The sequence below is a fragment of the Gadus chalcogrammus genome, chromosome 22 (genome assembly GCF_026213295.1).
Source record: "Gadus chalcogrammus isolate NIFS_2021 chromosome 22, NIFS_Gcha_1.0, whole genome shotgun sequence".
Classification (NCBI taxonomy): domain Eukaryota; kingdom Metazoa; phylum Chordata; class Actinopteri; order Gadiformes; family Gadidae; genus Gadus; species Gadus chalcogrammus.
Genome location: NC_079433.1, coordinates 13,934,560 through 13,951,486, shown reverse-complemented (window position 1 = coordinate 13,951,486; position 16,927 = coordinate 13,934,560). Strand labels below are relative to the sequence as shown.

Sequence of the window (16,927 nt, the reverse complement as noted above, 5' to 3'; positions counted from 1 at the left end):
TACGCATGAGTGTTTTTGCTCCCCTAAATCTCACTCCTCCACATGAATCATTGTTCCAGGCAGGACTTCTGTTTGAACAGTTTTAAATCCATAGTTATGGTTACAACACCAAGGCGGGGGGAATGAGGAACGTCTAAATAATCATAATCCCACAGCAAACTCATCGCTCCTGCTACCATGATGGGCCCTCAGCCCGACAGAACCCCTTTAGGATCAGCAGCTGAGCGCCATACACTTTATACAATATCACCGTTTGTTTTCATTCTGAATTTAAAGGCATATTGTACGATTCCAGTGATATGCACTTTTTAATATGTTGTTGAAATTGTTTTTTACATCCTGACAGCAATAAATAACTTATGGGCAATGAAAAAGAAGCGAAAAAAAAACGAATTCTGTATCTGCTATAAACCTGTTAAAATGCTTACCAATCGGAGACATTGTACCCGAATCTAAAGAACCAATCACAAGCCTGCGCGTTCTCTCCCCTCTGTGTACGAGCCTGAGCCGGCCTGAGCGCGTTCACGGAGGGCAAAGAAAGCGTTGTTGTCATAGTAGTTCATGACAGTGGACTAGACCTAGTGAGCCTACAACGTTAACACGATGGAAGAAAAAAAACAGAAGTTACCACTGCCACCGTTACTTGCCCCGGTTCATCCTTTTAAAAAGGCAAGAAAAAGAAAGACAGAAAATGAAAAGGCAGCAACAAAAAAAAAGTTGGAGAATGCTCGAGGAAATACGAGAATAAATATTGGATTCGCTTTTCAGCGATGGCGACAGCTGAGGGAGTTGAATGGCCTGAAAAGTGACGCAATGGTTGCCGTTGAAGTGAGCCGTAAGCAGCATTAGCGCTCGTGCACGGCTCTGTGTCGAGGGGTTGGGGCAGGGAGTCCTGAAGGGTGGGGGAGGAGTTAAACGGAACTCCGAAGAGAAGCTAATTTCAAATCATGCTAGCTCTCTCACATCGTACAGTATAGCTTTAAGGCCTTGGTGGAAAAGAAAGTTGATTGCCATAGACATATATCTTGGATTCATAACCTTTCACAATGTACGAGAACAGGGAGAATACTATATCAAGTTCGACCCAAAGGTTATGGACTATTGACGTTTCCAGGCTACAAAGATTGCAAGACGTTTGCATTGACTATGCAGGTAAATGCTGCGTTTATCATCTTGAAATGGTAGGGGCTAATTCATTAGCCCGAAAAAACTAATTCACGTCTTAAATTCCTTCCCAATACCTAGTTACATGGTACATACAAGGTCATCTTTTGATAATACCAGCGGAGTTAAAGTCACAGGTTTGAGCAGAAGGAGGAGGAGGAGGTGGGTCGCACTAACCGGTCGGGTCGAAGTCGATGAAGTAGCTCGGACAGAACTGGGCACTGAACGTCCCCGCTGGAGTATCGTCCCAGCAAAGCCGGCCATCCCAGTTACGGCTGCAGTAGTGGCCTGAGGGAAAGGACGCCATGCCATAAATATAAAACGCTTTACTGTCTACTGGGACCATCTGCAGGGTTCCATTCACCCCTTTGGAGGGGTAACCATGCTGATTTCTGAAGCACCCCACCCCTCCTCCCAGTACCAGTTTTGTTGTAAGCCGGGTCGCGGTTCATCTTCTCGAAGCATTTATACTGTCCGTCCAGGATCATCTTCCTGATGCGGCCCTCCTCCTCCGTGTCGGCCACCCGGCCCTCCCGGGGATCAGCGCTGGGCTCCACAGCCTCCAGCTCTGGCCTGGTGGTCTGACAGAGGTTACAGGAAGTCCATATATGAACACACACACACACATACTTATAATTGTGATTCACTCCTAAACGACCCCAGAAACCCACATCCCCTAGCACATACTTTACCCTATATAGCCATACAACACCGCTCACAACCTTGCAATATCTCTGATTCTTTTTTTTGCATTATGCTCTTATTCGTTCTATTGCTGACCTCAGCGGGAAAAAGTCTCAGCATTTTCCCGCTGCATTAAGCCTGTATATCATTCCCAGGTCATTACCTTAGCATCACAGAGCGTATAGTTGGTCCAAACCCTGTTGCTCTGCGGATCCCTGAACCACTGGCCGTTTTCGCCGCAGTCTTTTGTTGCCTTTTCTAAAATCACAATTATAATACGCATGAGTGTTTTCAATCTACAAAGATTGCAAGATGTTTGCATTGACTATGCAGGTAAATGCTGCGTTTATCATCTTGAAATGGTAGGGGCTAATTCATTAGTAAGCAATCGTGTCTCATTTTGTGCAGTAAACTATGTTAGGTTTTTGTTTTGACTTGCTTTCTTCTAACAGAAACAAAAGCAAAAAAAAACAGCTCAAACCCATTATTAAAGGAATTATTTTGATTCACTTGTTTGCAACGAAAAAACGAATTCACGTCTTAAATTCCTTCCCAATACCTAGTTACATGGTACATACAAGGTCATCTTTTTGATAACACCAGCGGAGTTAAAGTCACAGGTTTGGATAAGCATAAACACCTCCCAACATGGTTGACTCTCAGCCCTTACCGGAGGCGTTGAAGTCGGTAAAGTACGCGGGACAGAGCTGTGAGCTGTGTGTCTCTGCTGGAGTGTCGTCCCAGCACAGCCAACCATCCCAGGTACGACCACAGAACGCTCCTAGCAGCCCCCGGGACCAGACCACCAACATACGCTCCGGTTAAGAAAACTCTTGTTCCCAGCCTACAGGTTATGAATTACCATCGAATATAGATCACCCCCACACCAGGCAAGAGCCGCCATGTAAAAAATGCAGTGATTGCTGTTGGATACCTGGCCTGCTGTAGGGTGGATCTTGTTTAATTTTCTTGAAACATGCGTAGTCAGCATCCACGATCATTTCGGTTGCAGGTCTGTATTCATTCTTGTGAAGTGGTGCCTGTGAAATATGAATTCAACATTTTTAATTCCTCTCTCTATCTCTCTCTCTCTCTCTCGCGCTCTCTCTCTCGCACTCTCTCTCTATATATTTCTCTCTCTCTTGATATCTCTCTCTCGCTCCCTCTATCTCTCTCTCTCTCGCACTCTCTCTCTCTCTCGCACTCTCTCTCTCTCTCTCGCACTCTCTCTCTCTATATATTTCTCTTTCTCTTGATCTCTCTCCAAGAACAGAGTGCCTGATAGAACTGCAACAGAATAAAACATATCCTGCTGATGAAAACACTAACTGTACCAGTACATTTTACCTGAGCGCTGCACCGCGTGTAGTCTGACCAGAACCGTTTGGTCTCAGTTTGGCGGAACCACTGCCCGTCCTCACCACAATACCTGGTTGCATTTTCTTGAGAAACAGATTTTTTAATTAATAAATCATGTAGTAATCATGATGCTGCAGATGACATGCATCCTTACAGCATAGTCATATTCAAGAAAAATGTTCAATCTGGTTCCATTTTCCTGACCCCTCACCTGTGGGGTCAGAGGTCAGAAAGTAGCCGGGACAGGTCTGAGTGCTGTGCAGGCCTGCTGGGGTATCGTCCCAGCAGAGCCAGCCATCCCAGTTACGCCCACAGTATGCGCCTAGAACCAGGAAAAATAAAACGCATTAATTCATGGTTGATTATTACGTTTTTTCCCATGTTGTAATTGACCAGGTAAAGGTTTATATGTATGTATGTATGTATGTATGTATGTATGGCATATTCGCTCAAGGTTGCCTTCAGGTAGACTGCAGACAATGGGGTTCGAACTTGGATCCGTTTGGTTGGAAGTCAAACCCCCTAGCCACCTAACCACTGCAGTCTTTCATGTCTCCAAAGTTGTCTAAAACTTCTGTGCATGAGATTATTTGTCGATGTGATATGAGAGTTTGTGACGAACTACCTGGTTTGTCATAGGAGGACTCTTGTTCCATCCTCTCAAAGCATTTGTACTTGGCCTCCTGGATCAGTTGTTCTGGGTCGGCCGCTGGGCGGACGGTGGGCTCAGCAATGGGCTCTGCTGCCTCGTCGCTCAACATCTGGTCCTCTGGATCCTGTGCAAAGCAGTATTAAAGTCAACATTTGCAGTGTGCATCTGTGTATGCAATTTCAGGGCCGAAGGACTGCGGGGGAAAGTGAGGCAGTCCTGGGGGGGCCCAAGGCAGAGGGGGGGCCCATGGCAATAAATAAAAAAAATAATAAATAAATAAAAAGTTTTTTATTTCTTTTGAATTATCCACCAGCCCATAGTGTTAGGAGTCGCACACGGCCACGTCTCCTCTTCCCCCCCCCGTCAACAATTCAGCGCAGGGGACTGGTAGGGGGAATTCGGGGGGGGGGGGGGGGGGGGGGGGGGGGGCATCAGTACCTCTTGTATACAGGGCCCAGGATTTGGTGCCACGGCCCTGCATGCAAAGATACAGATACATGCAGATTCACTCTTATTCACAACAAAGCACGGCAATGACCAAGCTTTTCATGCCAAGGCTCTGTTTAATTTAATCAAGGTTAGGATGACTTTGGCCTGGATTCGCAAATCAAAAATCAAAGAAGCAGCTCCTGGACAAGTATTGTGGAAAACAAAGATAAGATTAGCAAATAAACACAAACAAAGAAAACAAACAACCCAACGACTGGCGCATCCGTCTCTCGGCGCAGAACTCCCTGTTCATTACAGAGGGGTAATCAATCTCCAATTACCTTTAATTTGTTCTTGGACATTGGATGACAGTTGGACCGGCCGTTATTAATGGAGGGACTCTGGACCCAATTACCCCATTTGTCACAATATTTGGTCACTTTACCTGGAGAAAAAGAAGACGGAGGTAATTGCGCTTGATGTAATTTCAGATGCTGACTAATGGTGGCCTGACGCGTACAGAATCCATCACAGAGATAATGAGGAGCAGGATTCTGTGTGGTATTATCGAGTGCAGAATAGAGTGCTTTGTGCCTCGATATAGTATAGCCTGGCATTGTATAGTATAGGAGGGTACAGCATAGGGTTAAACATAGTGTGCATAATATAGTATAGGATAACAGCAACGTAAAATACAATATCATCAGTATAAACGATTTAACCATTCCCCAAGTCACTGTTCGAGGAAATGGGATCAAGTCCTGACAGAACAGAGCACGGCATGTCTGCTGAATAGCCTCTCAAGTCTCAACCGCAGTTTAGATCCCTATCCCGGGAAACATCAAGTCTCCGCAGTCACGGATAGTATTCTCTAGACCACATGTTGATCCACGCCTTGGCTGCTCAGCTAAAGAGCTAGCCCACGCCGCTCTCGTCCGTCGTCACCCGAGCCCAGCTGCCTCGTCTACCGGGCTAGACTCGGACAGCCCACCAAGCACTTTCCCTGTCCTGTCCCGACTGTGGTGTCGTGCACATCATCATACTCTATTTCCCAGGAAGCTCCTACAGGGAGTATCTCTCTCTCTCTCTCTCTCTCTCTCTCTCTCTCTCTCTCTCTCTCTGTCTTTTCTATCTCTCTCTCTATCTCTCTCTCTCTCTCTCTCTCTCTCTCTCTCTCTCTCTCTCTCTCTGTCTGTCTGTCTGTCTTTACTCTCTCTGTACAGGAGTAGTCTACGGTTTTGGCCGGTCCGTCCCTCTCTCCTCATCCATCTCTCCCTTTCTCTAGATTTTCTGTGGTTCTTCAATCCCTCATCTCGTCTCTTCCCCCTCTCAACCTTTGATGCTGTTGGTCTGCTCTTCTTAACTGCAAACTCTCCCTCTCTCTCTCTCTCTCTCTTTCTCTTTCCCTTTCTCTTTCTCTTTCTCTTTCTCTCTCTCGCTCTCTATCTCTATCTCTCTCACCGTTATTTGCCCCTTGTCCACCACATGCATAACGACTCAGAACTTTCAGGGGATTCTTTGATCTCTCGTTTGCCAGTACGGTTCAACTTGTCACAATGAAACAAACTGCGTCGGTGAACCTTCAACTTGTTTTCAATTGGACCACATGTCAAACGTTAAAACACATCTTGGCAGAAAAGAATAAGTAATACGAATAATGTGTCATGCTTTTGCACATTTGGTTCATAGTGAACAATTTATTGTCTAATGGAATAGTGTGTATACTTGAAAGTCGGGTCGCATAACGCATAACGTCTAACATAATTTCAGAACTAATCTGAGAAAAGCTTAACCAATGTCTGACCTCAATGAAGCTTTACTCACAAGCTAGATTTGAGTCGCATTGAACAAATAGATGGTTTCACCAAAGCTCTTAATATCTGGGAGAGATTCATCACCTTTTCTTTGGATTTGGGGCCTAGTATGAAGGGCTTTTGTTTTAGAAAGAGAGTCGATAAAACGACTTAACCAGAAATAAACTGTAATTGCATAGCTAACGAGGGTAACACACACACACACACACACACACACACACACACACACACACACACACACACACACACACACACACACACACACACACACACACACACACACACACACACACACACATGCCGTCTCCTTCATTCCAATTCCCCACCTGCAAGTTTCAATTTGCCAACAACAGTGGAAAGGGACGCATACAAACATTCCAAGCCTACCAAGGTTTTCATGCAAGCATTCAGTGAGGGTCTATCGGTCCTACCAGTAGGGTCCATGTCAGGGGGCGCTGGGCAGTTCTTTGTCAAATACGTTCCAGCAGGACGCTCTTCCCAGCACAGCAAGCCGTCCCACATGCTGCTGCAGTACACACCTAGCATGGGGGAGTCAAAGGTCAGTACTAGTCTTCAAGTTGTAAACACCAGACAGCAGTAGGACGATCATAAACCTGTTTCCTGTGGTGTGTGCACGTCCATGAGATGAACGAGATTTCTGGACGCTCAGAATCCCTAGTCCCATGTAAATAATTGTTTGCTATAAAGTTCAGCTTGTTAACTTTGATTCAGCTTGGATTCCACAGCCTCAACCCCACACACAAGACCAACATCCCACCCACGCTAGGCAAGGGGACGAAAGGTCTGCCCCAGCATAGTTCCTCTCCTTGAGGATAAGGAAAACCTCTCCAGGCATTAGGAAACATCCGGGCCGTTCTAGCCCCTCACCGGTGGGCTTGGACGGTCGCTCTTCATTGGCCGACTGGAGACAGCGCTGTTGACCATGGCTCTCTGCATGGCCTTGGCCCTCCTCTAGGTTCCCCCACCCAGGCCCGTCTGAGGCGTCTGGGGCAGGATCGTCGTTGGCTGACGCCCTGCTCTGCTGGAAGGGAGGAAAGGAGAGAAAAGACACACCAGAAGCTTCAGAGGTGTTGTGGTGGCTGTGTGTGTGTGTGTGTGTGTGTGTGTGTGTGTGTGTGTGTGTGTGTGTGCGTGTCTGTGTGTGTGTGTGTGTGTGTGTGTGTGTGTGTGTGTGTGTGTGTGTGTGTGTGTGTGTGTGTGTGTGTGTGTGTGTGTGTGTGTGTGTGTGCGTGCGTGCGTGCGTGCGTGCGTGCGTGCGTGCGTGCGTGCGTGCGTGCGTGCGTGCGTGTGTGTGTGTGTGTGTGCGTTTGTGTGTGTATGACACACACAAAGCTTCTTCAAAGTTTCTAAATCATCTACCCATCATCTACCCTCTACATGTTATGATTATATGGTGTTAGCCTAGGATTTCAAAGGGTAAATTATATATGGAAAGCAAAGAAAAGTGTGTCATACAGTTGTCTCACTGAGTGCCATGCTCATCCCTCTATTTGTAGACCTCACACGTTTAGAAATCCCAAAGACGTTGTTTCATCGTCATACTAGTACCAATCCTTTCTGAATCCACCACAAACCAATACAAAGGCAGGAGAGGGTTGTGGTTTCAATTCCCAATGACCGCAGCCTACCTGAGCAGGGTACCTAATCCCTACCTGCGCTGTTATTCACTGTTGATAGAAAAAGGACTGAAAACATCCTCCTCAGAAAACCTCAGAGCGGAAAAAACAAACCTCGAGTCAGAACGCTGATGTCACATGTAGCAGTTTAGCAGCCGTACATATGATGTCACTCCCACCACTGAAGTAAATGACGTCACACATACGACCACCAGGCCACCACCAATGTCAACGGCTGTGCTGAACGAGAAGAGCGCCAGCAGGGAAACAACATAACGTTGTCGTTTTCCCTCGACAGCAGAACCCTGGTGAACCAAAGTCCTTGCTATTCCGTCAATAATGTCTTCTTCTTCTTCTTCTCTGGAATCTAGACCACGCTTCTGAGGGTTGAATGAATAAGGACGGCTGAAACGGTAGGTCTACACATTTGCTCAAGGACAGAGCTCTGCGTGTCTGAGAAGATGCAGAGACACGGTTGGACGGAGAAAGACAAACAAACTCATGTCACATTTGGAGAGCGAAACGACAGAAAACCAAATAAATATTTTATCACGGCACACAGTTTTTTGGAAGAAAGGGCAAATTGAGTTGCTGGCTACGAGACAAAATATAGAATATACTGCAGACTATCCTGAGTTACCGGGGTCTCTGCTTCTCTGACGCTTAATCCGGTTTAAATAAAAGAAGAACAACACAACTGGGGTTCAATAACAACATTTTGCTTAAATTAGTCTAAATTGAAAGAGATAAAAGGACACACACAAACACACACTCTCACACACACACACACACACACACACACACACACACACACACACACACACACACACACACACACACACACACACACACACACACACACACACACGCACACACACACACACACACACACACACACCAATTCATGGATGGCCACCTTCTCTTTTATTATTTCCTTTGACCGATCGAGATTTCCAATTAACAAGCCTAACCAATTATCTCTCAAGGCCAAGTAAACTACATCCGATCGTATCATGCGATTTGTTTACCTTTTCTGCTGACTATAGATGTTCACGACACCAAATCTTATTAATGTGCCAATTTAAATTCCTTACTAACAATGATAAACATGCAGCATTATGCTAGGAATGAGAAAAGAAAAAGCAAATGTAAGCTTACCCCCATCAATGGCATCAGGAACCAAAGGATGCTGATGAAGTTCATAGTTGCCTCCTTCCAGAATAATCTGTGGACATGACATAGACATAGCAAAGGGCTCAGACAAGCAAACAAAAATGTTGTGTTTCCTAGTGTGTGTTTACCCGAAACCCAAGGCGATATAGCAGTACAACCCCAATCATCTGAAAAGCTAAATACTGCTGCAAAGGCAGAGCGCAATGACATTTAGAAGCAATCAATGTTTGTGTGTGTGTCTGTGACGGACGAACAAGGAAAATATTAAAGGTCCCCTGCATACTAATCTCTAGAATATTTTAGAGGGATGATGCATTGCTGAGATTTTGGCAGTTGACGCCAATACTAATGGAAAATCGTAGATAACAAGAGCACGGATCAATCCTCCAATTCTACTGATCAATTAATCAATCAATAAATGATGCGATATGTCGTCTTAAAAAATCGGTGTATGCATTGTTTGTTCTTGATTATTGTTAAAAGTAGTTTATAGGACACAGCCTGCCTGAGAACAGCGAGGGCAGGGCCAATCTGTCCCGTGGCATCAGGAAAGCCAAAGCCACAGCTACACCTCAAAAATAACCGGACAGTTCAAACACAGCTACATCTCAAAAAGCCTGGATCCAGACCATCACGGACTGGAAACCGTCGCCACAGACCTGTAACAGCAACAACTCTCTGCTGAATGTCCTCAACAGCTTCTTTGCAAGGTGTGAAGCACACAACAGCACGCCCCCACAGAAGGTCAGCCCCCCCCTCCCCAACACCAGGCCCTGTGCCTGACTGCAGCCAGCGTGAAATTATCCCTCTCCAAGATCGGAGAGGGATCTCTCGGCCGGTCCAGACAACATCCCTGCTCGTGTGTTAGAGGACTGTGCAGAGGAGCTTCAGGATGTCTGCACAGACATTTTCAATGCTTCTCTGAGTCAGACTATTTTTTACCGTCGTGCCTCAGAGCCACCACCATCATACCTGTTGCAAAGATGCCCTCACCCTCCACTTTCAAAGGACTATAAAGGTCATGGCTCACGTTAAAGCCATTCCCACCACGGGACCCCTACCAGTTGACATAGCGAGGTTACCGATTCCCCGCAAGCTGAAGAGAGCAAGAGCCCCCCCCCCCCTCCATCATGTGCTCCTTCTCCAGAGGCACCATGGAGAGCATCCTGACCAGCTGCATCACTGTGTGGTACGGGAGCTGCACTGCGTCCCACCGCAAGACCCTGCAGGGCACAGTGACGGCTGCTGGTCGGATCATCGGTGTCCCACCCCCCTCCCTCCCTCCTGGACCTCTACGGCACCCGCCTCACCCGCAAAGCAACCGGCACTGTGGGTGACCCCAGCCACCCCTCACGCAGCTTCTCCAGCCTCCTGCCATCTGGGAGAAGGTACTGTAGCCTCCGGGCCGGCTCCACCAGACTGGTAAACAGGTGTTTTTTCCCCCCAGGCTGTCAGGAAGCTCAACTCTCTCGCTTCCCTCCCCTCTGCCCCCACCAACACTGGACTTCGGACGCATAATGCTCCTCAAAGCGCACATACAATCCATAAAAAAACAACAACATTATTTTGTATATACCGTTTTGTTTTGTCCTACCTTTTGCACTATTTAGAATCTATTTAGAATTAATTGATTGGAAATATTACTTATTTTATTTTACCAAATTTTCTCCTTTTCTCCTTATTGCACCGTTGGTCGGAGATATACTCACTTTCTTTTGTTTTTTGACTTGACAATAAAGATGTCTTTGACTTTTTTGAATTTATGATATTATAATGGTATAAATATCAACTTAAATGTCAAATATCAGCATTTATAAAAAATGTAAATCCTTGCTGGTACATGAACAACCCAAACTCTTCTAGGGATCCCAGAGAAAGCCTTGCTCCTGTGAAATACCCATTCCTAAACATTGAACTCTGCACAACAACGTGAAAGCGTTTCCGGAAGTTCCAGAGTTTCAAGAAGTTGTACAAAGGAAATCCCTCAGAGATTAAAACGTTATTAAAACAGTCAGCGGCCATTCATCAGAACTATCCTGGCAGAGCAGCCCTGTGTGCTTAGCGTTTGACTGTGTGTGTGCGTGTGTGTGTGTGTGTGTGTGTGTGTGTGTGTGTGTGTGTGTGTGTGTGTGTGTGTGTGTGTGTGTGTGTGTGTGTGTGTGTGTGTGTGTGTGTGTGTGTGTGTGTGTGCGTGTGTGTGCGTGTGAGTGTGCGTAAGCGCGCTCGTGTGTGTGTGTGTGTGTGTGCATGTGTGTGTGTGTGTGTGTGTGCGTGCGTGTGCGTGTGTGTGTGTGTGTGTGCGTGTGTGTGTGTGTGTGTGTGTGCGGTTGAGATCGGGGGGTCTTTGTTTTGGCACAGGTACTGATCCCGCATTGACAGCTCGTTACTCGCCGGGTCGTTAACAGCTAACGCGACTCTGACTTGGTAGGGGGAGCCCCCGGGGTGGTCCGAGTTCAGTGGGCCAACCCCGGAGCACAGGCAGGCCTTTGCTGAGAGGGACGGGGGGAGAAGGGATGGACGCTGCTCGCTTGTCTTGGCTGCGGGCGGATCCCACCTGGGCCAGGCCGCGGGGCTCTGCTGTACGTCGGGACTTCACCGACTGGAAAGAAAGGGTTTGCTGAGCTGTCGTCTGCTGCAGAGACCCAGACTGTGAGTGTTTTTAAAGCAGACTCTCACATGGTGAGCGCTGTAACGCCACATCCATCATGAAGACAGACGTTCTTAATGGAGGACTGGTTCGTGTGCCACGACACTCCTGGTACGGCTCAGACGTACGATTTTGGAATCCGCGAGCGCCGCGTGGCATATTATATTTTATATTAGCAGCTATTTAGGACTCTGGTTGTGTTAGATGAGGCAACGAAGCTGTTAACCAGGGCCTGATTCGTGAGCTGTTGTTTTTAAACGGTGTTCAATAAAGATTTTTTATGTTTTTCCTGCACATGTAAAGCCCTCTGAAAGGCCTCGTTGCCCGAAGGCTCCTACGCCTTGCCATTAATTAGGAATTCACAACATGTATTGAAATTCTTTGGCTTGTGGTATTCATTTTCCGACCCGCTCTTTATCAACATGCAATAAATCATGAGGTGCTACGTAGTTAAAAAGGTCACTAGTTGCCCATGTCATTTGCGGTATTCGTCATCAGGGGCCTGAAAGTAGTTAGTATATTTGTGGAGTGACTCATGCTTCACATACTGTAATGCACATTTCTCCCTCTTCTCTCCCCGTTTTAGGACTCCTCTCACATGGGAAATATGCAGAATCAGATGACCTTGTTTTGAGCCCAAACACAGCAGTACACCGGTATCCACCTCCTATCCCGTTCGCCCACGCTGCTGGAAAGCTCTGTGTCATCCGCCCACACCTAGAACATAAGATGAATGGCAGACCGCGGGCGTGTAGCGGACGCATGAAGAGGACAATTGATCATACAATGTCCTACATGACAAGCGCCGCATTCCAATCCTGGATGCGAGCACAATGTGTACAGTTAGTGTCCACCATCTGTTTGATATGTGTGTTGTGCGTGAGTGTACCTGAATGTGTCATTCTGCGTGTGTGTGTATGTGTGTGTATGTGTGTGTATTTGAACGTGGTTTCCTCTGTGTCTGTGTGTGTGTGTGTGTCTTTGTCTGTGTGCGTGCATGTGAGCGCTTGCTCGTGTGTGTGTGTGTGTGTGTGTGCGTGTGTATGTGTGTGTGTGTGTGTGTGTGTGTGTGTGTACTTAAATGTGTCTTTATGTGTGTCTGTGTGCATGTATGCGTGCTTGTGGGAGCCTCCGTCTATCTGCCTCTATAACTAGAGAAAACAAGACCTATCATTTGGTCATTTAATAACACGATAAAACACTTTGTAGACATTTATAATGCATTTGCCGACGACATTATATAAAATACATGTCTGAGGAAGACCTCTGACATCAGCCGCTTGACCGTGGTGAATTCTTCTATCTCCCTCTCTGCGTGGGTTCCACTGCTCTGCCTTATCCATTAGCTCAACACACATCTCCTGAAGGGCCCCTCAAACATATTTTGGGCTATTGGAGCCGATGCTTCTTACACAAACAGGGAGCCCGAAGAACATCTAGAGGGCCCGCTCTGAGGAGATGACAGAGAAAAGCACTCACGCTGCAACTTGGGCTTTCGTTGCATCCCGTTTCTCAGAATAAACCTATACGCATTCAGCATGAAGAATACGTATACGAGGGTTGGATCTATGTACAGAAAGACTCACCCGGTGTCGGGAATATTCAGTACATGTTGAAGGGGTTTCCCTGGTGAATTTCTCTTTCGGTTATTTTGTGCAATTCTGTGATTTAAAGCAAAAGTGATTTATTTGTAACATTATTTTTGGAACTCAAGACTTTATCATACGCTTGCATTCCAGACACACCATCCCTCTCGTCTTTCGTCTCTCACCTCTCCGTTTCAATCCAATTCCAAACCAAAAATATTCCCCCTCCCGATCATGAATCCTTTCTTCTGTCTAAGCTTCACACACACAGAGAAATATGCCGCGCCTGTGTTTAGGATACTCCCTAATCAAGCCATTCCTCCACTCTTATACACACTGTCCCAGTATCTTTTAAATGGAAAATATGTATTCAAATCCTATATGTATCCTGTTTTGCTAGTTTTAAATGCCTCCGTACTGACAGAGCTACACCTTTATGTCCTCCTCCACCTGTCCATGATAATAATAATACATAATAATATAATACATCAGACTTATGTAGTGCCTTTCAAAGAGCTCAAAGACGCTTTACTTACGTAGGAGTAGGATAAAAACAGGCACTTAACCTTAACAGGACAGAAGAGGATACGTAGGGATTAAAAACATGGGGGGCAAGCTGGGGAGGGCAGGTCTGAAGAGGTGGGCCTTAAGGGCCTATTTAGTTGATGCCAGCGTGGGGGCGTTTGATGTGATTTGGTAATGAGTTCCACAGAGAGGGGGCGGTTCCACTGAAAACGCCCCTTCACCCCAGCTTCTGCGCTGGGGTCATCTCATTCTGTCCATTTATACCCTCCATCTGCTTGCCTTGACCATCTCTCACCTGTCCCTCTCACCTGTCCCTCTCTCCTTTCCTTCTCACCTGTCCTTCTGTCCTTATTCTCTGTCCAGCTCACTTGTCCTTCCCAACTGTCCCTCTCGTCTGTCCCTCTTACCCCTCATTTTTTCCTTTTCACCTGTCCGTCACACAGCATGGCGGATGACCATGGCAACCTGAATCAATTTCAAATGTTTTCGGGGGGTGGGGGGAGGGGAGGTGACAACAGCAGGTTGGGATGACCCCAGCAGCTTTGAGATTCGTACACATGCAGACAAGCTGTCTGCATTAACCCCAAGCGGCTCTGATCTATGTGCTTCTTCTTTCAGAGGGGGCCGTGATAGATGGCCAGATATCACCCATAATCCCCCCTGGCTTTACTTAGAGATTCACATACATGTACATACACGCGCACACACACACACACACACACACACACACACACACACACACACACACACACACACACACACACACACACACACACACACACACACACACACACACACACACATGCACTTTTGTTCGCCAACATGCAACAGGTCTTCATTGTATGGGAGTCTGTGCCGGCATGAGATATTTCCCCCTAATTAAGTGATCCACTCTTGCCATCAAGGGGCTAGATTCTCTGCATGTCTCCCCCATCAGAGGGGGTGTGGCGTCGGGGCTGAGGGAGACAGTATACAACACCAAAGGAATGCATGCTGGCCCCCCCAGGGAAAAGTCCGCTGCTGCTGAGACGATGTGGGAGCGGCGCGCTCAACATCCGATAGCGGCAGCAGGCGGGAGCAGCCATTTAAAGCCAGGCTTAGGGGTGTCATTCCTGCACAGCCTCCGGGCATGTTCCCGCTGCGTTAAGAGTCAGGGTAAAGTCCGGCCCGAGGCGAAACAGGTAAGCGACTGCTGGGCTGAACGTTTCACTGGCGGACCTCGAACAAAATGCTTTCGGGCTTTATCATCCGGCTAAAAATACCCTGCGTATCTGTCTCTCCAATTAAGGTAAAAGTTGTCAGCCCTGGTATCGGTTTCCCCCTGCCCCCGTGTATGATCTCCTCCTCCCTGATTCTCCTCCCCCATTCTCCACCTCCTCCCTCTCCCTCCGCGTCCTACCTCTCCCTTCTCCTCCTACCCTTCCTCCTACTCCGCCTCCTTCTCTCCATCCTCCTCATGGCCACTCCTCCATCTCCTTCCTCCACCTCCTACTCCTCCTTCCTCTCCTCCACCGACCTCTCCATGCACTCTCTCATCTCTCACGTCGCTCTTTTTTGCGCAATTGCGGCTTCCCTTCATCTGCTTCCTCTCTTCGACCCGTGGTCTCTCTCCCTGCGACCCCTCAACTCTATCTCTATCTATCACTCCCCCTCATGCAGCATAAACGTGTGTTTTTCGTCCTCCCTTTTTTCCGTCCCCTTCTCTTTTTCCGCTAACCTCCCTTTCCCCCCCCCCACTCCTCCATTCGTCTTCTTTCCTCCACTTCCTGCTGTAGATCCAGGGTTTCACTCTGTCTCGGTGAGCGGACCCTCTGATTCATGGAAAGGCGTATCCCCGTGGCAACCAGGTTCCCATTATGATGACACGTTGCATTTTCACCTAATCTGTCTCTCGCATGAGACAGGCATGGGGGTGCCCGCATGCCTGCACCCGCGCGGGCACGCACACACGCACGCTAGCACGCATGCACACACGCATACAAACACCCACACATACATGCATGCACAAATACTACTATCCCCACACACACACACACACACACACACACACACACACACACACACACACCCTGCGCCAGGGTCACCATCACACATGAGTATCATAGGCATGATTTCATTCTCCATTTATGACCCTGCATTCAGAGGAGACCAGAAGCTGCTTGGGTATCGTTAATACATTGTCAGAACTCATCGCAGGACAAGACACCAATAGAAACCCTTTAGAAAAGGCCACAGAACTCTGGGTGCTGATAAGCTAGGTGTTTCTAAGTTTTGCAGATAATATATTCTTATCAGCAGGAAGATCTAAACGCAGGGGAAAAAATGAGCTTTGCGGTCTTTGATTTCACATAAAAGTATTTTTCTTGTTTAATTACCTACATTTATTTCCACAATTGAGCCATGGTTGTTCAATGACCACCAGACATTAATATAAAAATATATTTGAATGTTTGTTTAAATTCAAAAGTATCCCTCCTCTGGAGTGTGGATAAGAAGATGAACTTTAATTTCAACAAGCTTGTTTTTAATACCCAAACACGTTTTGCCCTGTAGGTCTTACTGATGGATTTTTTCCAATTACTCAAGAGGATTGGTAGACGCTTCTTTTTAATCAAGCTCCGTTCTCAACTCACCTCAAACACGACCCTCTGTATTCTTCTGACTCCCTCCGATTGTAAATAGCTCCACATCGAACACCATATTCAGTGCCCCTTACAACAGATTAAAAGGCATTCATTTCTTGCATGCATTCAATCAAACCACAGGCAAGTGTTCTCGAAGATGCTATAGTCAAGCGGTTACAATCTCGCCTCAAGTGGTTTACGTATTGTTTCACATGATGAGGGCTTATGAATAGGTGTAATGAAGGGATTAATCCAATTGCCCTGTAATCACAGCTCTAAAACCCCAGCACTCAGTTCTCCAATGGGAGGCATCACCAACGGTTATCGAGCTCTATGGGATAATCAAATTATGTAGGCTCATCTTTGTGACCAAAAGTAGATTTATCGAGCACGCACCGCAGGGCCATCCATCTTCAGAAGGCCAACCCAATTATTTTGCCATTACATTTGAGACAACGCTGTCATTTGAACACCCCTCTGGGAAGAGGTGTTCTGAGAGGAGGTGGACTCGCAGCAGGAGATGAGGAACCTGCTGCTCAAAATCCCTTTTCTTTTAAATCAACATAAAACATCTTGAAGATCCAATGTATATAATTTAGGGGCTCGCTAGTGGTGAGATTGCAGATGGCCACC

At 46.9% G+C, this 16,927-nt stretch overlaps 1 protein-coding gene across 3 annotated transcripts in view; it reads right to left on the bottom strand.

Moving 5' to 3' along the window:
- Positions 1–16,927, bottom strand: part of calcr (calcitonin receptor) — a 64,751-nt gene that overhangs the window by 23,320 nt on the left and 24,504 nt on the right. For 2 of the 3 annotated variants that reach the window (XM_056582997.1, XM_056582998.1), the window contains 12 exons: positions 8,898–8,964; positions 6,991–7,144; positions 6,534–6,641; positions 4,630–4,733; positions 3,833–3,983; positions 3,419–3,529; positions 3,196–3,290; positions 2,783–2,888; positions 2,519–2,629; positions 2,012–2,106; positions 1,586–1,745; positions 1,342–1,452 (listed from right to left, as the gene is read on the bottom strand). In XM_056582997.1, coding sequence (XP_056438972.1) covers positions 1,342–1,452; positions 1,586–1,745; positions 2,012–2,106; positions 2,519–2,629; positions 2,783–2,888; positions 3,196–3,290; positions 3,419–3,529; positions 3,833–3,983; positions 4,630–4,733; positions 6,534–6,641; positions 6,991–7,144; positions 8,898–8,942 — 1,351 coding nt within the window. In that variant the 5' untranslated portion in view covers positions 8,943–8,964. The remainder of the gene's footprint in view (positions 1–1,341; positions 1,453–1,585; positions 1,746–2,011; positions 2,107–2,518; positions 2,630–2,782; positions 2,889–3,195; positions 3,291–3,418; positions 3,530–3,832; positions 3,984–4,629; positions 4,734–6,533; positions 6,642–6,990; positions 7,145–8,897; positions 8,965–16,927) is intronic. The other variant, XM_056582999.1, reaches the window with a different exon arrangement.